Source organism: Gopherus evgoodei, chromosome 5, assembly GCF_007399415.2.
Source record: "Gopherus evgoodei ecotype Sinaloan lineage chromosome 5, rGopEvg1_v1.p, whole genome shotgun sequence".
NCBI classification, from domain to species: domain Eukaryota; kingdom Metazoa; phylum Chordata; order Testudines; family Testudinidae; genus Gopherus; species Gopherus evgoodei.
In genome coordinates this window covers 120,553,793-120,571,652 of record NC_044326.1, presented here as the reverse complement: position 1 = coordinate 120,571,652, position 17,860 = coordinate 120,553,793, and the positions used below count along the sequence as shown (strand labels likewise).

At 38.5% G+C, this 17,860-nt stretch overlaps 1 protein-coding gene across 1 annotated transcript in view; it reads left to right on the top strand.

Moving 5' to 3' along the window:
* Nucleotides 1–17,860, top strand: part of GRID2 (glutamate ionotropic receptor delta type subunit 2) — a 1,091,344-nt gene that overhangs the window by 691,830 nt on the left and 381,654 nt on the right. The window contains exons 5-6 of the mRNA XM_030564822.1: nt 7,458–7,511; nt 15,747–15,920. Of these exons, the coding sequence (XP_030420682.1) occupies nt 7,458–7,511; nt 15,747–15,920 (228 nt within the window). The remainder of the gene's footprint in view (nt 1–7,457; nt 7,512–15,746; nt 15,921–17,860) is intronic.

Sequence of the window (17,860 nt, the reverse complement as noted above, 5' to 3'; positions counted from 1 at the left end):
CACAGTGATCTTCCAGGGTAACCCAGGGAGGGGAAGCCTGGGAGAGGCAACGGTGAGGGAAAGGGTTTACTTTCCTTCTGTTAAGATCCAGAGGGACTGGGTCTTGGGGGTCCCCGGGCAAGGTTTTGGGGGGACCAGAGTGTACCAGGCACTGGAATTCCTGGTTGGTGGCAGCGCTACATGTACTAAGCTGGTAATTGAGCTTAGAGGAATTCATGCTGGTACCCCATCTTTTGGATGCTAAGGTTCAAAGTGGGGAATTATACCATGACGTAGCCCTTAGATGGTTTGATAGTGAATGATAGGAGGAGGAGTGATAAATAGGTTCTTCCAAAGATTCAAAAGTTCTCGAGTTACTGCCAGTGACAGATGGTTTGTCCTTGCTCATCTCTTGTTTTGACAGCATATCTCTGCTCTCTGCAAAAACTATCCCACTGTGTACTCCAGTCCTTCAGCAGAAGACAAATATTTTCTGTTTCAGCCATGATGTTTCACATTGGGTCAATGGAATTCATGTTTGACCAAGTGGAATCCCTTCTTCACAATGCACTGCAGCATTTATTTTAATAGGCAGCCTGGAAAATTGCTAGAGTTTGAGATTACTACCTAAGTTTGTAAGTGATCCCCAATTCTAAAGTTGCAAAGATTCTAAGAATATTACTTTATATCAACACTGTAAATACTTCTGACCTATGAGTAGAACTGCCTGCCCTAGGGGTCTGCCTCCCATACTGTCACTAAGTAGCACTTAATGCAAGTATTCTCATAGATTTCAATAAGACAGCTCATTTAACTGCTCAGTGTGTGAGTAAGGTGGCAGAATAGGGATCTTTGTGTTCATTATTGCTTTGTCTTTTCACAAAATTTGGCTTTCAGGTTGAACTGTTTGCGTGGCTGCTTTACTAGGATATAAAGAGTAACCGCCACTGGGACAAATCCTCAGGTGGTATAATGTATTATTGCTTCACTGGCTTCAATGGAACAATGCTAATTTACTCTATCTAAGTAATTGGCCCTTAAAACCCAATATACAATTAGCCTGCTAAAATGACGCTTGGATGTTTGCTGTTGAAGAGTTATGTGATATGGCAATACACATTTGGCAGTGTACCTTAACTCAAAGCAGGGCTGGAAAGAGAGAGGGAGAAAAATCATTTCTTGAATTCTTTGGTTATACCATGACACTGTTGCACCCCTGCACAATAAAGTTGCTGTGGATTGTCAGGCACTCAGTGCTGTGAAGGAAATGTCACCTCAGCAGCACCAGCTCTTTTATTTAATATTGCTAGTTTGGATGTGAATGTCAGGCAGATGTATTTCAGTGAGCTAAATAAAACAAACAGTTTTTCATGTTTGAGATTCAAACCTGATACCAGGTAATTAACATATTGATTTTTCAGTGTTGCAAGATTTCCAAGCAAGTCCACTAAGTTGGTGATACCTATTGCTCCATGCAGCATTTTTTTAATCTTTATTAAAAAAGAAAGGGATTGGAATGTTTTGACACTGTTTGCATATCTGCATGGGTTCATCTGTGGCTAGAAAAGAGTTAATGGTTTCATGTAATACTTGTGAAGGATTTCATTTTTCATATGCTTTCCAGCCCTCATTCTGATTGCATACTATAGTTTCGTTCAATTTTACCCTAAGATGTGAGTTGCATAAACAATACCATCACCTGCTTTCTGTCTCATATGGAAATTTCCACTCTGTCCCTTTTATGTGTGCAGATCACAAAGCCAGCAATATGGGCAGATGAGTTCTAACGCTGCGCAGTACTCAAAGGTTTGGGGTTATTAAACTCCCTAACTTGTGGGTGCCCCCTACCAATTTGTTTTTAATGCTTTTAACTTACAGGTATCAGATTCCTTTTAATTACTGCTCTCACTCTCATTGAATGTATTGGTTTATATATTTTTTGCCCCTTTCCACAAAATGCAGAGTTCATGCTAGCTCACTGGGTGTGCATGAAGGTGTTTACCTAGACGACAAAGAAATGATATTCTTTCTTTAGTGGATCATGCCCTGAGATGCTGAATAAATGCTTTAACTTTGCAAATGCCTGAGTAATAAAAAATAATTTCAAAACAGCTTTATTACATGGCCTCCACAACATTATTATGTGGCCTTTTAGTTATGAGTACTGAGGTTTAATTTGAACCAGAAATGTTCTTTGCTTCTAATATCTCTCTGTTCATTAAGGCATTTTTATTTGCTCTCCTCCCGCCCCAATGAAGAGGCAATGGACTCCTTAAATGAACAAAACTGCAAACTCAGTAGAAAGTCAAGGACATTGTGGAATGTTATGTCATGACACTAAAGGCATGCCTTGTCCATGTAATGACTTTTTACTGACAGATAATTGGATCAAGGCTGTGTTAGTGCTAGCTTTGAGATTTTTTTTTTTTACTGTTCTAATATAATAATGAACTTGTAAAGTTGTGCTTCATAACTGCTGATCAAGAGACTGTTCTATGTTAGATTATGCATATCATTATTTTATTATCAACTAATTTCAGAAAGCTGCATTGTTCAATGTCAGACTGATTGAAGTTTCAAAACATTTCTTGTAAGGAGGAGGAGTCTATAAAATATTTGATTGGGTTATTAAAATCTTTGTGCCCAAGCTCTGAATTTTTATGGCATACTACAAAAGCACATACGCACAATAATGTAAACATGTGTAAAAGATATTAATAGTAGAGTGGTGGTGATAGGAGAGTAGTGTCTAGCCCATTGTGCGAGGCACTGTACCCACACCTAGTAAGAGAGTCCCTATCCTGAAGAGCTTAGAATCTATACAGACAAGTTTGGGAGAAAGGGAATAGTATTAGCATCATCATTTTGCAGATACGAAAGTTCTACAAAGAGAGTGAAATACAGACTATATTGAAGTTAATGAGAGCTTTGCATTGATTCCAGTGGGTTCAGGATTTCATCCAGAGAGATTATTGCCCAAAAATTGAACCCTCATGTCCTGACTCCCAGTATGATCACTTAACCACAAGACTATTGTTTATGGAAGAAAACTCGCCTCTGCAGAAACTTTCCTAATCCCATGATCAACCTCCTAAAGTGTCACCTTCAACCCTAAAAAATTCAGAGGAGAAAAGATAATGAAATCTAAACCGTTGTCTGGCAGACTTCAGCGTAAAGTGAATTCCTAAAACAATGACAATTCACTAAGAATGTGAGTCCTTTGTTTTAAGACTGCAGAGATGTTAATTGCCCACTTCATTTTAAATGTTCTCCTGTAACAAGTGTGATCTCCTTATTCTTAATCTGTCCATTTTGTGCTTAGCTTGGCCACTCTGGTTACCTTCCCAGACCTGAAGAGGAGCTCTGTGACATTCAACACTTGTTCCTTCCACCAACAGAAGGTGGTCCAGTGAAAGATATTACCTCACCCACCTTCTCTCTCTCATTGGCTATAGGTCACTGGTGTTTGTAGTGACTGAGAGGGGCTGAAGTCTGAACAAATAAATGTTGCATTTGTATCAGTATGTAATTTTTAAAAAGTGAACCTCAAAGGTCTTGATCTGCTGAAGATGTCCTGGCTGACGGAAGGTTAAAAAGCTAACTGCATTATATAAAGAGCCAAATAAGTCAGAAACCAGATTTGAAATAGAAGATAAGGTGGATCAAACCATGAACAGCCAGTGCCTCGGCTATATAGCAGTAATCATCCTCGTTTTGCATATTACCTAGAGTTGGGTGAATTATTTTCAGCAAATATTAAATTTGCCAAAAATGTATTTTGGGGGTACCAAAACTTTTCATGACTATATACAATGCACCAAATGTTTTGGGACTGGGATGCCATGCAGAAAATAGCTGGAGAAGGAGGAGAGTGGTGGTACCAATCCTTCCCTTGTAAGTTTTAGCCCAGTCTCCTGGAATGGGGGAGACCCACATTGTGTTCCCCCTCTTCCTGATGGGGAGAAGGGATTGGAACTTGAGTCTATGGCATTTCAGGACAGTGCCCCAGCCACAGATATTCTGAGGTGGATATTTCCCAATCTCTTATCTTAAATTGTTCCACTTTGTATCATTCAACCGGAGTGACTGAGAGGGCTCCATATCAGAATACATGGTAGCCATGATGCTCTCCTGCAATGTCAGAAACACAAGTTCAAATGCTGTCTTCACATCAGGCAGGAAACGGAATTGAACCCTGGTCTCCTATATCTCAGGTGAGTGCCTTAACTACTAGGCTATAGCTTACCAGGGAAGTACCATGATTATCTCCTCTGCCTCCTGCAATTTCATATTCTAGCCCTTAAAAAGGTGCAGAAGCAAAATGTTTGGAATCAAACAAATTATTTCATTTGACCCAAAACTGACTTTTCCAATTTGGTTTGATCCAAACTCTCCCCCCACCCCCTATTTTTTTTCAGAACTGAAAAAATCAATTATTCACCCAAATCTTAATTAGAGCTGGGCAAATAATGGTAACTCTGTTTCATGGAGGGTTTAAAGACTTCAAAATATGGTTACATTCCAAATCAGTGTAAAACCCCAAAATTCTCCACAAATCAGAATTACCATTCTCTGCTCATCTCTAGTCAGAGCCCTGGCTTTAGGGCAGTCCATCTGGGAAGCTGACTTGTAGCCTGGAAACCTGGACTTGTAAGGAGCCCCGAACTTAGGAGCTAGGGATTTCAGTCTCTCAGCTCCCCATCAGCCCACCAAGCAGGCTGCTGAAGAGCAAGGTAGGCACCAGGCAGGTTCTGAAAATTGTCTGACAGGTAAGAGTCTGTTGAAAATCTGCCTGACTTCTGGCAGCAATTCCTCGGGATTGACATGGTCCTGCGGAAAGTGTTGATTTCAACAAATCTGCAAATTAAATTAAAAGTGTTTCTTTTGAATTTTTCTTAATTTAGTCTTTAACTTTCTATGGCATGACAGTACTAGGAATTTTTCTTTGGGAGGCAGTGCAGGACTATTACTACTCCCTCAGTTTCCAACCTCTCCCTTCTCTTATTATTGGTTATCTTCCAACTGATTTGATACATGATATCTGGTCAGACCAATGACAGCCAGGTTGTGTGCTATGTTGCTTCACTTCATTTCACTGTTCAGTTCTACCTTGTCCCTGTAGGTGTGTCATAAAAGTCTACCATGGGGAATTCAACAAAATATCAAAATAATATATTACCAAATGCACAAGTGGTACAATAAATACAAGAAAATGTTCAAAATACAAAGTAGGGAGTAGAAAGAGAGATGTGTAACTCAAAACAAAGAAACAAAAAAAGAAAAAAATGTCACAAGCGCTCAGGGAAGCACAAACACTGGGTAGCTTGGCTCTAGCTTTCTGCTTCTCAGTTGCCGCTCTGTGCTCCTGTGTGGTTAAACTCTTCCAACAGAGTAGTTAATGTACAACTGAATATAACAATGAGAATAAAAACAGAGGCTATGAAAGAAGCAAGCAAAGGGCCTCTCTAATATCTCACCTCTTAACATCAGGCATTATACATGAGAAACCTTCTTGACAAAATCCAGTAGATGCCACGCTTACCTCTTCTCAAAGATAAATGGGGAGCCCCTCACCACTGACTCATCAGTGGGACCAATCAAAATAACGTGACAAAATAGTAGAATCAGTGTAATAACATGGAGAATATAAAAGGGTGACCAGATGTCCTGATTTTATAGGGATAGTCCTGATTTTTGGGTCTTTTTCTTATATAGGCTCCTATGACCCACGTCACGATTTTTCACACTTGCTGTGTGGTCACCCTAAATATAATGCACTGTATCTAAATTCAGTGTTAGGTCATGAATTACTACAAATAATGTTTAAATTTACCCAGAGGTACACTGACACAGCAGTCTCATTTCCCCAAATGATCATCTCAGCACTGGAGAGTGTTTCCTATCTAAGGCCTATTTATAAGTAGCTGCCCAGAACCTGCTTTCAGTCTCTCTCTCTCCCTAGTTTAGAATTTCCTGTACTGCACATCAGTGTAGCAAGTGAGAACTGATCCAGTTCCAATGCCTCTGAATTAATAATAGTGGTTTTCAGTTCTGCAGATCTTACCTCTCTCTTAAAATTAGTAACCAGTTAAATCTCAATCCTTCAGACATAGTATTATATAAATTACAATCATCCCAAAGCCAAAAATCAGTGCTGTACATCTCCCCAGACCTCAATAACAATAGACTACTACCATTCATCTACCACAATGTCAATGTTGTTTTATGCTTTCACAAAGCAGTATTACAATACCTGGCTTCCTTCCCCTGTGATTTATAGCAGCTCTGGGTGCTTACTATTTTAGAGCCAATGTCAGTAGAGTTGCCAGATCAAGCCAAGCCACTCTTGGTTTTGTTTGCAATGCTTGTTCACTTGAAACCAGAAGAACAAACTGAGATGTCCAGCCATTTTTGACATTCTTCTATGATTTATCCCTCCTATGCTTCCTCTTCCCCACTTCCTACTTCGGTGTGAAAGTCAGATCCTGCCGCTGCATCTTTACTGGGCTCATGACATTGCCATCCCACCCCTTTCTCCTCCTCCTCTTCTTCTTTCTCTTTGTTCCTCCCTTGAGTGAGTCTTGCCCATGGAGTGAAGAATGATAGCACAGAAGAAAGAAGGGGAGGTAGCATCTTGGGCCCACCACAAAGACAGCTTTTGGAATCCGTTTCACTGACAAGATAGAAGATGGAGGGGAGCAGAAGTGGGAGGGGACAGCAAGGGACCTGTGAAAATAGAGGCAGGAGTGGGTCATTCTTTACATGTAGTCTCCCAAAACTGCCACAGTGACACATTCCTCTCTCTCAAAAATATCTTTTCTCACCTATTCCTATATTCATATAATCCCCAATTTTTTTTTAATCTGGATGACCAGAATCTGCACATTTCCTTCCCACTCACACATCCAAGATAGGTGAACATTGAGAAAGTGTCATGGTTTGGAGATTTAGAAATTTGGTCAGTCTGAGACAGTAGGTATCTTGTCTGAATGCACTGATTCTTTGCCATTCTTTCTTCTGCTCCATCTCACCATACATTTTTAAAGCAAAAAATGATTTAATTTTCTTCTGAATCAACTGAAACCTATTTTCTCCTGTTATGCCTGCAATGAAATATATTTCCATTTTTAATTAGCAAGTCAAACAATAACACAAATGCTTCTGCTAAAGGTTCTCTATCCTCAGCTGAATAACAGAGGTCTTTCAGAGCATGTGCTCCTTTTTTTGTCCTTTTCTTGCCTGCAGATGCTCCACCGGAGCTGCGGGACCAGCGGACCCTCCGCAGGAACGCCTGCGGGAGGTCCACTGGAGCTGCCTGTCCCTCTCCCAGCAACTGGCAGAGCGCCCCCTGCAGCATGCCGCCCCAAGCACACGCTTGGCGCGCTGGGGCCTGGAGCCAGCCCTTTGTCTATGTATCTATTTATTTATTTAGCTTTTATAAATAAGCTGACTGATAGCTGCTTTGTTCTCTATTTCAGGTTGTGGAGACTAATTTGGTTGCTTTTGACTGTCACTGGATCATTATAAATGAGGTAACTATCAACCGAATGTTGTTGTGAAGCATGAATCCTGTTTTCATACATACTGACAGTGTTCACGCTGGTCTTTGCCAACAGGAAGCAGTAATTACAGCAAAGTGTAAGCATGGGAGTGAGAGCATTGCTTAATAAAATCAGAATGACAAGTTTTGGGGCTTTGTTGTTTTTGTTTTGTTTTGTTTTGTTTTAAATAAAAGGCCTTGTATGAATAAAACAAATGAAAAACAGCCCCCTACTATGTATGGTTAGCCTTTCCTTTTGGCTTGAGCTGCCTGCTTTGAGAGATCTTTCATTTAAAAAAAAATATCAAGCAAACAAAACAAAAAAAACAAAACAAAAACAATTCTTCTTTGTGAGCATAGTGAATCCTTCCCAGCGAAGTGCTTGTGTTCCATTTATATTTAAATGTTGTTTCTAAAACTTGTATGTGTTCCTCCTCCCTTTACCCCTTTAAAAAGCACAAGGATTGTGTAGTTCAGTATGGGCTGGTACCAAAACCCACTGAAGATAGAGCTATATATGAATATGTATAAATAGCGAACAGGAGGAATCCTTTTCAAGTACAAACATATCTGTTTTCAAATCTGTCTGAATCTGACCTTGTGGGAATTTTTGCAAAGACGGTTGATTAAAGGATCTGTTTTTATTTATGAAATGAACTGCTTACCAGGCAACATCTCATAGGTCAAAAAGCAGAGTAGCTACACATAGAAAACACCACACAGTGAACTTGGTTTTGGATTATACATTGTTCAAATGTTTCTCTGTTGTTTTTAAAGGAGTCATTTATTATGTCTACAAAATGCTTAATTGGAGAGATAATTATTCCCAAGTTGAATGTATAGTACCTATATCTGTATCTGTTTTGTAAAACATTGTTTAGAGAAATGACATGTGTAATTCCTGATCTGCTCTTGACTGGCCACACACTTCTGTTTTCATAGTCAGTCATTAGTTATTCATTGTTATAATACAATAAACGAATCAGAGTTGGTTTATTTTTTCCAGTTTATGTTAGTGGGAAAGCTCACCTCAGAAGCAGCATCTGGTTACAGTTAGGTCCTGTTTTACCTTGTCTTTCTGAACTACAGGAAGGTCACAAGGTGAACCTATAGGCATAATCAACCATTTTTCAGTTAGGCTAGATTAGAATTCAGTCATCTTCCTGGTTCTTTGCGCTAGTGACCAGACCAGTTTAGTAAATCACTTCCACTGTTTAAAGTTAACAGATACTATTAAAAATATCATTTTCCCCAGTTCCTATTGAAGTCAATGGGAGTTTCTCCAATCACTTCAGTAGGAGTTGGATTAGGCCCATAATTCATAGAGTTAGCCAAAATGCTGGTAAATCACTTAGATGGAAGTTCTTAATGATTGGTGAATATCATATCCTATGATCATTTCAGTCAATTTTAAATGAGTTTGAATTTTAAAAGAAAAACATTAATGTAGTAAACTGGAAAAGCTCTGATCATAGTACATGTTTTCTATCTACTGTAGAACCTACAGATTCACAAATCAGTTGCTCTGTGAAATGGATTCTGCCCTATGAGCCATATCAATGCATGAGAGGGTAAAATGTAGCTTTCTTTGTTCTAGCATTCTAAATATTTGCAATATTTTGAGGACATTAAAATAAGATCAGAAACAAATAACATTTGTTCACAGTGACATAGACTGAATCAAGATCGGATTTGACCTGTCATTTATACTACATTTTTTCCTTTGTAACTTCTTTTGATGTCACCTTATTCAGACCATAACAAAAATGTGAATATATTCCAGGTGGTGAATGTTTGAGAACAGTATTCTGCCTTTTATGTCACTTTACCAGTACGCTACAGAAAAATACCTAGCTTTTATCCGCTTTGATGACAATGGGAGATTTGAAAGTGGAGTGATGGCTGCCTATGCCCTTTATTGTTTGGTTTTCTGTGTTGTTGTAGCTGTGTTGGGCCCAGAATATTGGAGAAACAGGTCTAGTGTTGTAAGCAAACAAACTACCGCCCCCCAACACACACACACAAAAGTGCAATCTAGTTGTCAATTACTGTATCTTTTGGATTTACGCTATGGGCCAGACTGGAAACTCCATGTTCACAGTGGCATGTAATTATTCACACAAGTACTCCCATTCCAGTAAATCTAGCCCTTTATGACGGGTGTGTTTGTTTTGACTAAATCAGAGCCACCAAGAAAGTGACTATGGCCTACCCTAAACCTAGAACTAGGTCAACCTAGCTACTTGACTCACTATGTGAAAGATTCAAACCCCTGAGAGATGCAGTGAAGCCGACCTTAGCCCCAGTGTAGACACCACTAGGTAGACAGAAGAATTCTTCCATCGACCTAGCTAACACCTCTGAGAGGTGGAATTACTACAGTGATGGAAGAACACCTGCTGTTGCTGTTGTAAATGTCTACACTACAGCTGTGCCACTGCAGAGTTTCTAGTATAGAATTACCTTATTTTACATGTCTTTTCTAATCCTCTAGTCTTCAGCATTTAAGATGACTTATGCAAATGAGAAATACATTATTTGGCAAACAGTTAAAATAACTGTTTACAACTAGCTGCCAAATAAAAATTAGGAATGTATTCCCTTTTCCTTTTGTACTGGAAAGACAAAATTCTGAACAGAAATGCCATTCATGAATATGACTCTGCCTAGTTTATTGGGTTGCATATATTACTTCAATTGCTTATTTTAAAAGGCAATAATGCTTGGTAACATTTACTTAATTTTATTGTCCTATTAGTTGATTTTTAAGGTGATATATTAAATTAGCCTTGACAATGTGCATCTAATGGGAATTACTGTGGAAATTTGAAATAAATAAATAAATATATAAAATGTTACCTTTAATACATTACCATATATATTGTATTGAAGGCTCCATAAAAGTGAGAGGTTGCACAATTTCATAGGTCACAATCAGTCATGTTAGTACTTGGTAATAATACCAATCTCCTCTCCTTGATCAATACATTCAGCTGAGAAAAGCCTCTCCAAATAAATATTTCCATCCCTTCAGGGCCCTACAACAGCAGATGGTATAGATCTTTATTTAAATTTCACAAGATTCAGAGATTTGGATATATACAAACCAGAGGTGGAGTAATAGATATGAGAAGGGGTTTCTCTCTGTTTCTGTTTTCCTTCTCCGCCACAATAAATTTAACCTCTGGCAGCCTAAGGGAATCAGGCTAAATTCTCTTGTCACCCTTTTGTCATATTTGTGCATTCATTACATGTTTTATTTTTAACTGATAGTAGGAATCGAGAGAAATTGTATGTCTGTATTTAACATGAAAGAAATGGCTTACTCATTTATTTATTTGTAAATAGGTGGCTTACTTTAGTTATTAATTAAACTGTGCAATGTAATCCCGCTATGCCCAGTGCTGTCACCTGTCTCCTACTGCTCTCTCTTCAGAGGACAGCCCAAAGCTCTTTGCACTGCTCACAGTTATTATAGGTGAGACACCTTTGAAATATGTTGAACCATTAACGTTACACATTTTTTCAAACAGTTAAAAGGTGCCCTTGTATGCATGCACACAGCTCAAACAGATTTAAATGGGAGGCCCACATGCATGTATCCATATGCAGAAGTTGGCTTTATATATCAGTCCAAAAAGGACTGGATCCTAGTTGTTGGGTTCTGTTTCTTCATCGTTGTTTAAGTATAACACAGTACTATGAAGATGAGGCTAGGAGTAGTTCATACTGTGAAATTAAGAGTCAACTTTTGAAGTTGTGGTGGATCCTAGAAAGTAATTAACTGGATTTCACTAACTTATGTAATGGCAAATTTTAAACACATGCAGTAGATTAATGCAAAACAATTACTTGAGGGATGTTACAGGGTAGCTGGCCGCTGAGGGTGGTCAGGTCCTCAGCCTACCTATGACAGGCTGTGCTAAAGAGAATGAGACAACCAACACCTATCTGTGGATAATTGATTAACTACTGCCCAACTATTCAGGCAATTAGTTAAGGAACACCTGGGCTTTATAAACAGTTATGTGGGCTCAGACAGGGGAGATCACAGGGACGAAATACTGGGAAAAGAATTCCTCAGGGGTAGCTGGCTAGGGAGCTACTCCCAGTGGAAACAAAGGCCACGTCCAGACTACCCGCCGTATCGGCGGGTTAAAATCGATTGCTCGGGGTTCGATATATCACGTCTAATCTAGACACGATATATCGATCCCCGAGCGCGCTTATATCGATTCCGGAACTCCATCAACCCCAACAGAGTTCCGGAATGGACACGGAGAGCCGCGAACATCGATCCCGCGCCGTCTGGACGGGTGAGTAATCCGATCTTAGATATTCGACTTCAGCTACGTTATTCACGTAGCTGAAGTTGCGTATCTAAGATCGATTTCCCCCACCCTAGTCTGGACCAGCCCAAAGACTGATAGGGAGAGGAACAGGACACAGAAAGAGGAAGTGCCAAGGGGAGGACTTCTCAGGAGGAGCTACTGAGAGAGCTCATCAGGAAAGGAGGCCAAGGAAGAGTGCTCCTAACTGGAGAGGCTTCAGAAGGAAGGACTGTGAATGCCAACCCTCAGCAAAACCTGGTCTGAATGGAAAGACTTCACAGGTAGCAGCGGGAGCCCTGGATCAAAGGAATTATATTCTGTTCCAAGGAAGGGTCATTGTGGGTTTGACCTTTGCAGGTACCTTGGCTCAAGGTGAGAGAGACTTCCCCAACTGACGGTGATAACTAATATAAACTGGTATTCTGAAACCCACAGCAGTGCACCTCTGCCACTTTACACCTATATGTCTGTAGGTTGCTTCAGAAAAGGCAGAATGAGCTAGCTCTGCAGTGGTTGTTAGTTCTAGAGGCCTGATCCATGGCCCGCAGAGCAGACAAATTCGTTTTTCATTCTTGTCTCAAGTTCCTTCTCCAAGTTCTGACCTCACTCCATTTGTACTAATGACAACAATCTCCCTAGTCTCGGTCCTGAGGAAAAAAAAAAAAGATTTGGCCCAAGCTATCAAAATCTCTTATACCTTTAGAAAATCTGAATCTCTTTTTAATGCATACTAGGCCCAGAAACTGGACCAGTTGACATCCTGTTTTTTCTATTTCTTTCTTCTTGGCTTTCAGTACTTGTAAAATAGATCATCTGGCATTCCTATACTATATAGAGAAGGTAGGTGAGGTAACATCTTTCATTGGACCAACTTCTGTAGGAGATAACTAGAATGTCACTTATACCTGAGAGAGAGCTCTCTGCAGGTTGAAAGTGTGCCCTTTCTGCTAACAGAAATTGGTCCAATAAAAGATATCATCTCACTTGCCTTGTTTCTCTCTCATCCCGGGACCAACAAGGCTACAGCATTGCAAACAACCCTTATAGCCTTCATTTAAACTGAAATGCAAATGGTTTCCTCCTATGAATTAGTCCCTTGATCTAGTTTTCTTGTCATTATAGACCATCTCTTCTGCTCAAATCTAAAAATCCGAACAAGTGAAGGATAATCTGATAGTCTTGTTTTGTACACTAGAACAGGTTCTTGCTGTCTATCAATCCCAAGAGAAAATACTGGCAGAATTAATTGAATGAGGCAAAGAAATGTATTTTCATCAAATTGTCCTGATTTAAGCTGGATTTGGGTTTGTGGGTAACAGTTTTGCAATTGGGATGTTAAACTAAAAAGGAAACTTTATTATAATACCAGTACAGTCCATGGAATCTACAGTACATTTCTCATAAATCTGTTCAGTGTATTTGTTATATTGTTTCATCAAACTAACAATTCCCAAATTGCTCATGTCTCCTTGGTATTTGTTTGGACTTATTTTAAAATACACACTATGTCTGAAGTGTGGCAATGACCTAGAGGCAAAACCCAGAGAATTCTAATTAAAATGCACAAAATTGCTGAATACAGAAAAAAAATATGCTGTGCTTTTGGGAGAAAAAATGATAAATGTTTGCACACCTAAAAGTCAAAACCTCTTGTAAAATGTTAGTTGGCTGTGTAGCATGCCATGTGGGTATGATTTTTCACAGTACTGAAAAAAAATTGACAGCCTCTCTGTTCCAATATAGTCAAGATGTGGAACAAAACCCAAATGATTGTCCACAGTGAACTTCCATATAAGTACTATGATTGATTAAAAGGTGTGGTGTAGAATATAGATAATAATCTTTTTAACTGTCCTCTATGATTATATTGCAGGTGTATTAAAAATGACCTGCTTTTTGCCAAAGAAACAACTTTTTTCCTTCTTGTAGCTAGTGAAATGATACAGACTAAATGAAAAGACGGCATATTAAGCTGAGAAAAACCATTATCTATGGTACATTAAGGATTAATCGACCAGAAATGCAGGATATTACACTGGACACAGCTGATGCCAGGTGTTATTTTGTTTGCAGAAAAATCTATATTTCATAAAGAACATAAATAACAGATGAGGCCAAAAGCTATGACATGCTATGAAGAAGAATAAAATAGGTTTATTGTAGTCAAGAGAATTGATGTTAAAATTCACAACTTTTAGCATATTCTTCTTCATGGCTTTAAAGAAAATAAACAAAATGGAGCTATACCTGAACCATTTGTTTAAGAAGATTTTGCTTTAAGCATGTTCATTTTAGTAGAAAAATACATCAGGACTGGTGTTTACAGTTAAAAAACAGCATTTTAAAAAGTATGCGGTTTGCTTTGTGCAGAAAGAAAACTGCATTGTGGTCTTAAATTTGAATATTTGTGCCTCCAAAATATGCAATTGTGGGCACAGACCATGAAGTTAGAAGCACAAGTGCACTGATTTGCTCCTGTAATTCATTTACAGACAAAAAGATGCATTTGCAGTTAGCTTAAAAAAGTGGGGGGGGGGGAGCTGAGCCTTAGGCCTTGGGGAAATGTACCTCAAAAATTTTGTTTTGTATTGGAATGCAGAATTATTACTCTAAAATGCATACTAGTGATGACATAGCCTCAAAAGTCTCATTTTTTTTAAATGGTATCCAAAAGATTATCTACTCAGCAGAAGATTATGTAAACCTCTTCAGTCTGAAAGTAATGCTGGAAATTTCAGTATAATAAAATTTCTCATAGGATTTTTGCGAACTTTAGCATGGAACATTCAACTCTTATGTTTCCAAAATGTTTAGGATGCAAGTACATTCTGATAAACAGAGTCAACTCATTAGGGGAAATAAGCAAATGATTCGCTCTGCTGAGGGACAGACCCTAGGTTTGAGAGAGATCGCTTCGGATGAATTGTGTTGTGCCATACAATATTTCAGGAACTGCTTCTGTGCAGGAAAAAATAGACAAAAAGAGATGAGAGAGCCCTAAAAATGGGGTTAACTAAACCTTTTTACTCCTCAGAAAAGATTCAGGTTCAAGTTTTGAATAAAGGTTTGGGTCAGTTCTTATTGTTTGTTTAATTAATTAATCATACCAAATTTAGGGTCATATCCACAGCTAGTGTAAAACAGCATAGCCTCAACTCTTTATATACACACACCTACCCTCATAGCACATTCCTCTGCAAAGCAAAATATCCCGTAAATGTTAACTTAGTGATTTATTTAGTTTTCTTTAAAGTGTGTCCTCTGAGCTGTGGGTGCTCAGCTTTCAACTAGAATAGAAACCTTATGGATAAAAGGCAGGTTTTAAACTATATCTTGCTATAGACAAGAACACACACACAACCTTGAATTCCCTAATGCTTTTCTTTGTCTCTCTCTCTCTCCCCCACTGCCCATTTTGATAAATTGTTAGTTAATTACTAAATTGTGTATAGGTTCTTGATAATCTTTTTTTCCAGGAAATGAACACTTAAGACCCAAATAATTGTCTGTACTGCTAGAGCTCCTGATGTAGTGTCACACTTAGCAATACTTTATACTATGTATTCCTACTGTCCTAAACATTATTTGTTGTGAAACACTTTAAAGATCAAAGGGAAAGGGGGAAAAAACCCCAATCTGAGCTCAGTTACACCTTCCAGGACTCTCTAGGCTTCAGTGTAGCATATCTAAGCACGTGATACGATTATAGAAATGGTAGGCTAGTAATTTTAATGAATATGCATCTATTTTTATTTGAGGACATGGCAGCACTGAATAAATGCAGTACAGTGATACCACATCTCTCAGCACTTTCAGTTTATTTTTCATTTATAATCTGGTGGTGACATTTCAATATTTTAACTTTTATACATATTCTGTCTGATCTTATCTTACAGGAAATAAATGATGTGGATGTGCAGGAGCTAGTGAGAAGGTCAATTGGAAGGTTAACAATTATTCGACAGACATTTCCAGTCCCACAGAACAGCAGTCAACGCTGTTTCCGTGGCAACCACAGAATATCTTCATCACTGTGTGATCCGAAGGACCCTTTCTCCCAGAACATGGAGGTATCTTCATACTAATATTTTCTCGCTTATGTGCTAGCTTTATAGACAGCTGCTGGGAAAACTTTGAGTTTAATGTAATTTTCAACTCTGCTTATTTTTAATATTCTTCTGTGTGGCACATCCTAATGGTTCATGCATGCAACAATGAAATGGCTTAGCTGTTTGGGGCACCGTCTTGGTAACTAGAGCTACATATCTAGCCTAGGCCACATCAAGGCAGGAAAATCAGAACGAGACAACTCAGCATCCAGAAGAAGGGGTAATGTATTGCTGAGTTTTATATTGCCAAGATTAATTCCACCAAGAATTGCCTCTGAAGAGCCACACAATAAGAATGTCATACCAAGCCACAGAACTGGTAATACTAGCAAAGCCATCCTGGAGAGCTTTTGCTAAAGATTCAGAACCAAGCATTTTAAAACTCGGGTGTCTCAAGCTAAATACCTAAATCCGTATTTATGTACCTAAGTGGCCTTATTGTCAGAGATTCTGAGTACGGATTTTACTGACTCCATGGGGGTATCCTATTTATGCCAATACATTCCAACATCCACCCACTGCAAGTATATTCCATATATGGACTGTGAAAGCGAAGAGATAAGATAACAACATGTATTTTTAAACCCACTTCTATGCTCCTGATCTGTCATTGATAATATTGGTTGAAAATATTTAAATTGATCTTTTTTCAGTAAACAGACTTTTTTGACAAAACATGTTAATTTTCTCCAAAATTTTCTTTTTAATATTTTTGGTTTTTTTTCTTCATTTGCAGCGCTTACATTTTGTTTGTTTTCCCTCAATTCCAATTTTAAAAGGTCACTATAAACAAATGTAAAAATTTCAGGAATGAAAATCACTTATAAAATATTTAGGAAGAAAAAAATTACTTATAAAATATTATTACTTAAAAAAATGAAATAAAAAATCTGTCAGTGGAAAATTATTTTCTCTCTTGATTTTGATTTATTTATTTTTTATTCTGAAAACGTAGGATAAAATTGTTTTTGAGTGTTGACTAGTTCTAATTATGTTTTTGGGGGAATTGAACCCAATCAGAATGATTAAATTCATAGTAAAGAGGATGTAAATGCAACATGGGTTTACCAGACCAGACCAGACCAACCTGATTTCCTTCTTTGACAAATTAACTGATTGTTTTAGATAATGGAAGTGTAGTAGGTCTAAAACATTTGGACTTCAGTAAAGCATTTGACACTGTACCACATGAGAAATTATTAGTCAAGTTAGGAAAGATGGGGACCAGTACAAGCACCGTAAGGTGGATATGGAATTAGCTAAAGAAGAGAAGGCAGCAGGGTGTGCTGGAAGGTGTGTTACCAGACTAGGGAGAAGTTAGTAGCAGTGTTCCTTGAGGATCAGCCGTAGGATCAGTATTACTAAATTCTTTTATTAATAATCTTGGTGCAAAAATAGGACTATGCTAAAAAAAAAAAAAACTGCGGCTGATATGAAGTTGGGAGACACTGTCAATACAGAGGAGGATTAGAATATTATACGGGAATGTCTGGATGACATTGATGACTGGAGTGACAGAAATGGGATGAAATTCAATAGCAAAGTGCAAGGTGGTGCAGTTAGCGTCTAATAAAAAGAATTTCTGCTACACCTCAGGGTTTGTCAGTTCGAAGTGACAGAGGAGGAGAGAGACGTTGGTATGTGCTTTGATCATAAGATGTCTATGAGCCACCATATGACATGGCTGTGGAAAAAAAAGCAAATACAATCCTAGGATGTATCAGATGAGGCATTTCCAGTAGAGATGGGGAGGTATTAATTCCATCATACAAGGCATTAGTAAGATCTCATTTGGAATAGTGTGTACATTTCTGGTCACCATGTTCAAGGAAAACTATTATAGACTGGAACAGGTGCGGAGAAAAGCTTTGAGGATGATCCTGTCAATGGAGGGCCTATTT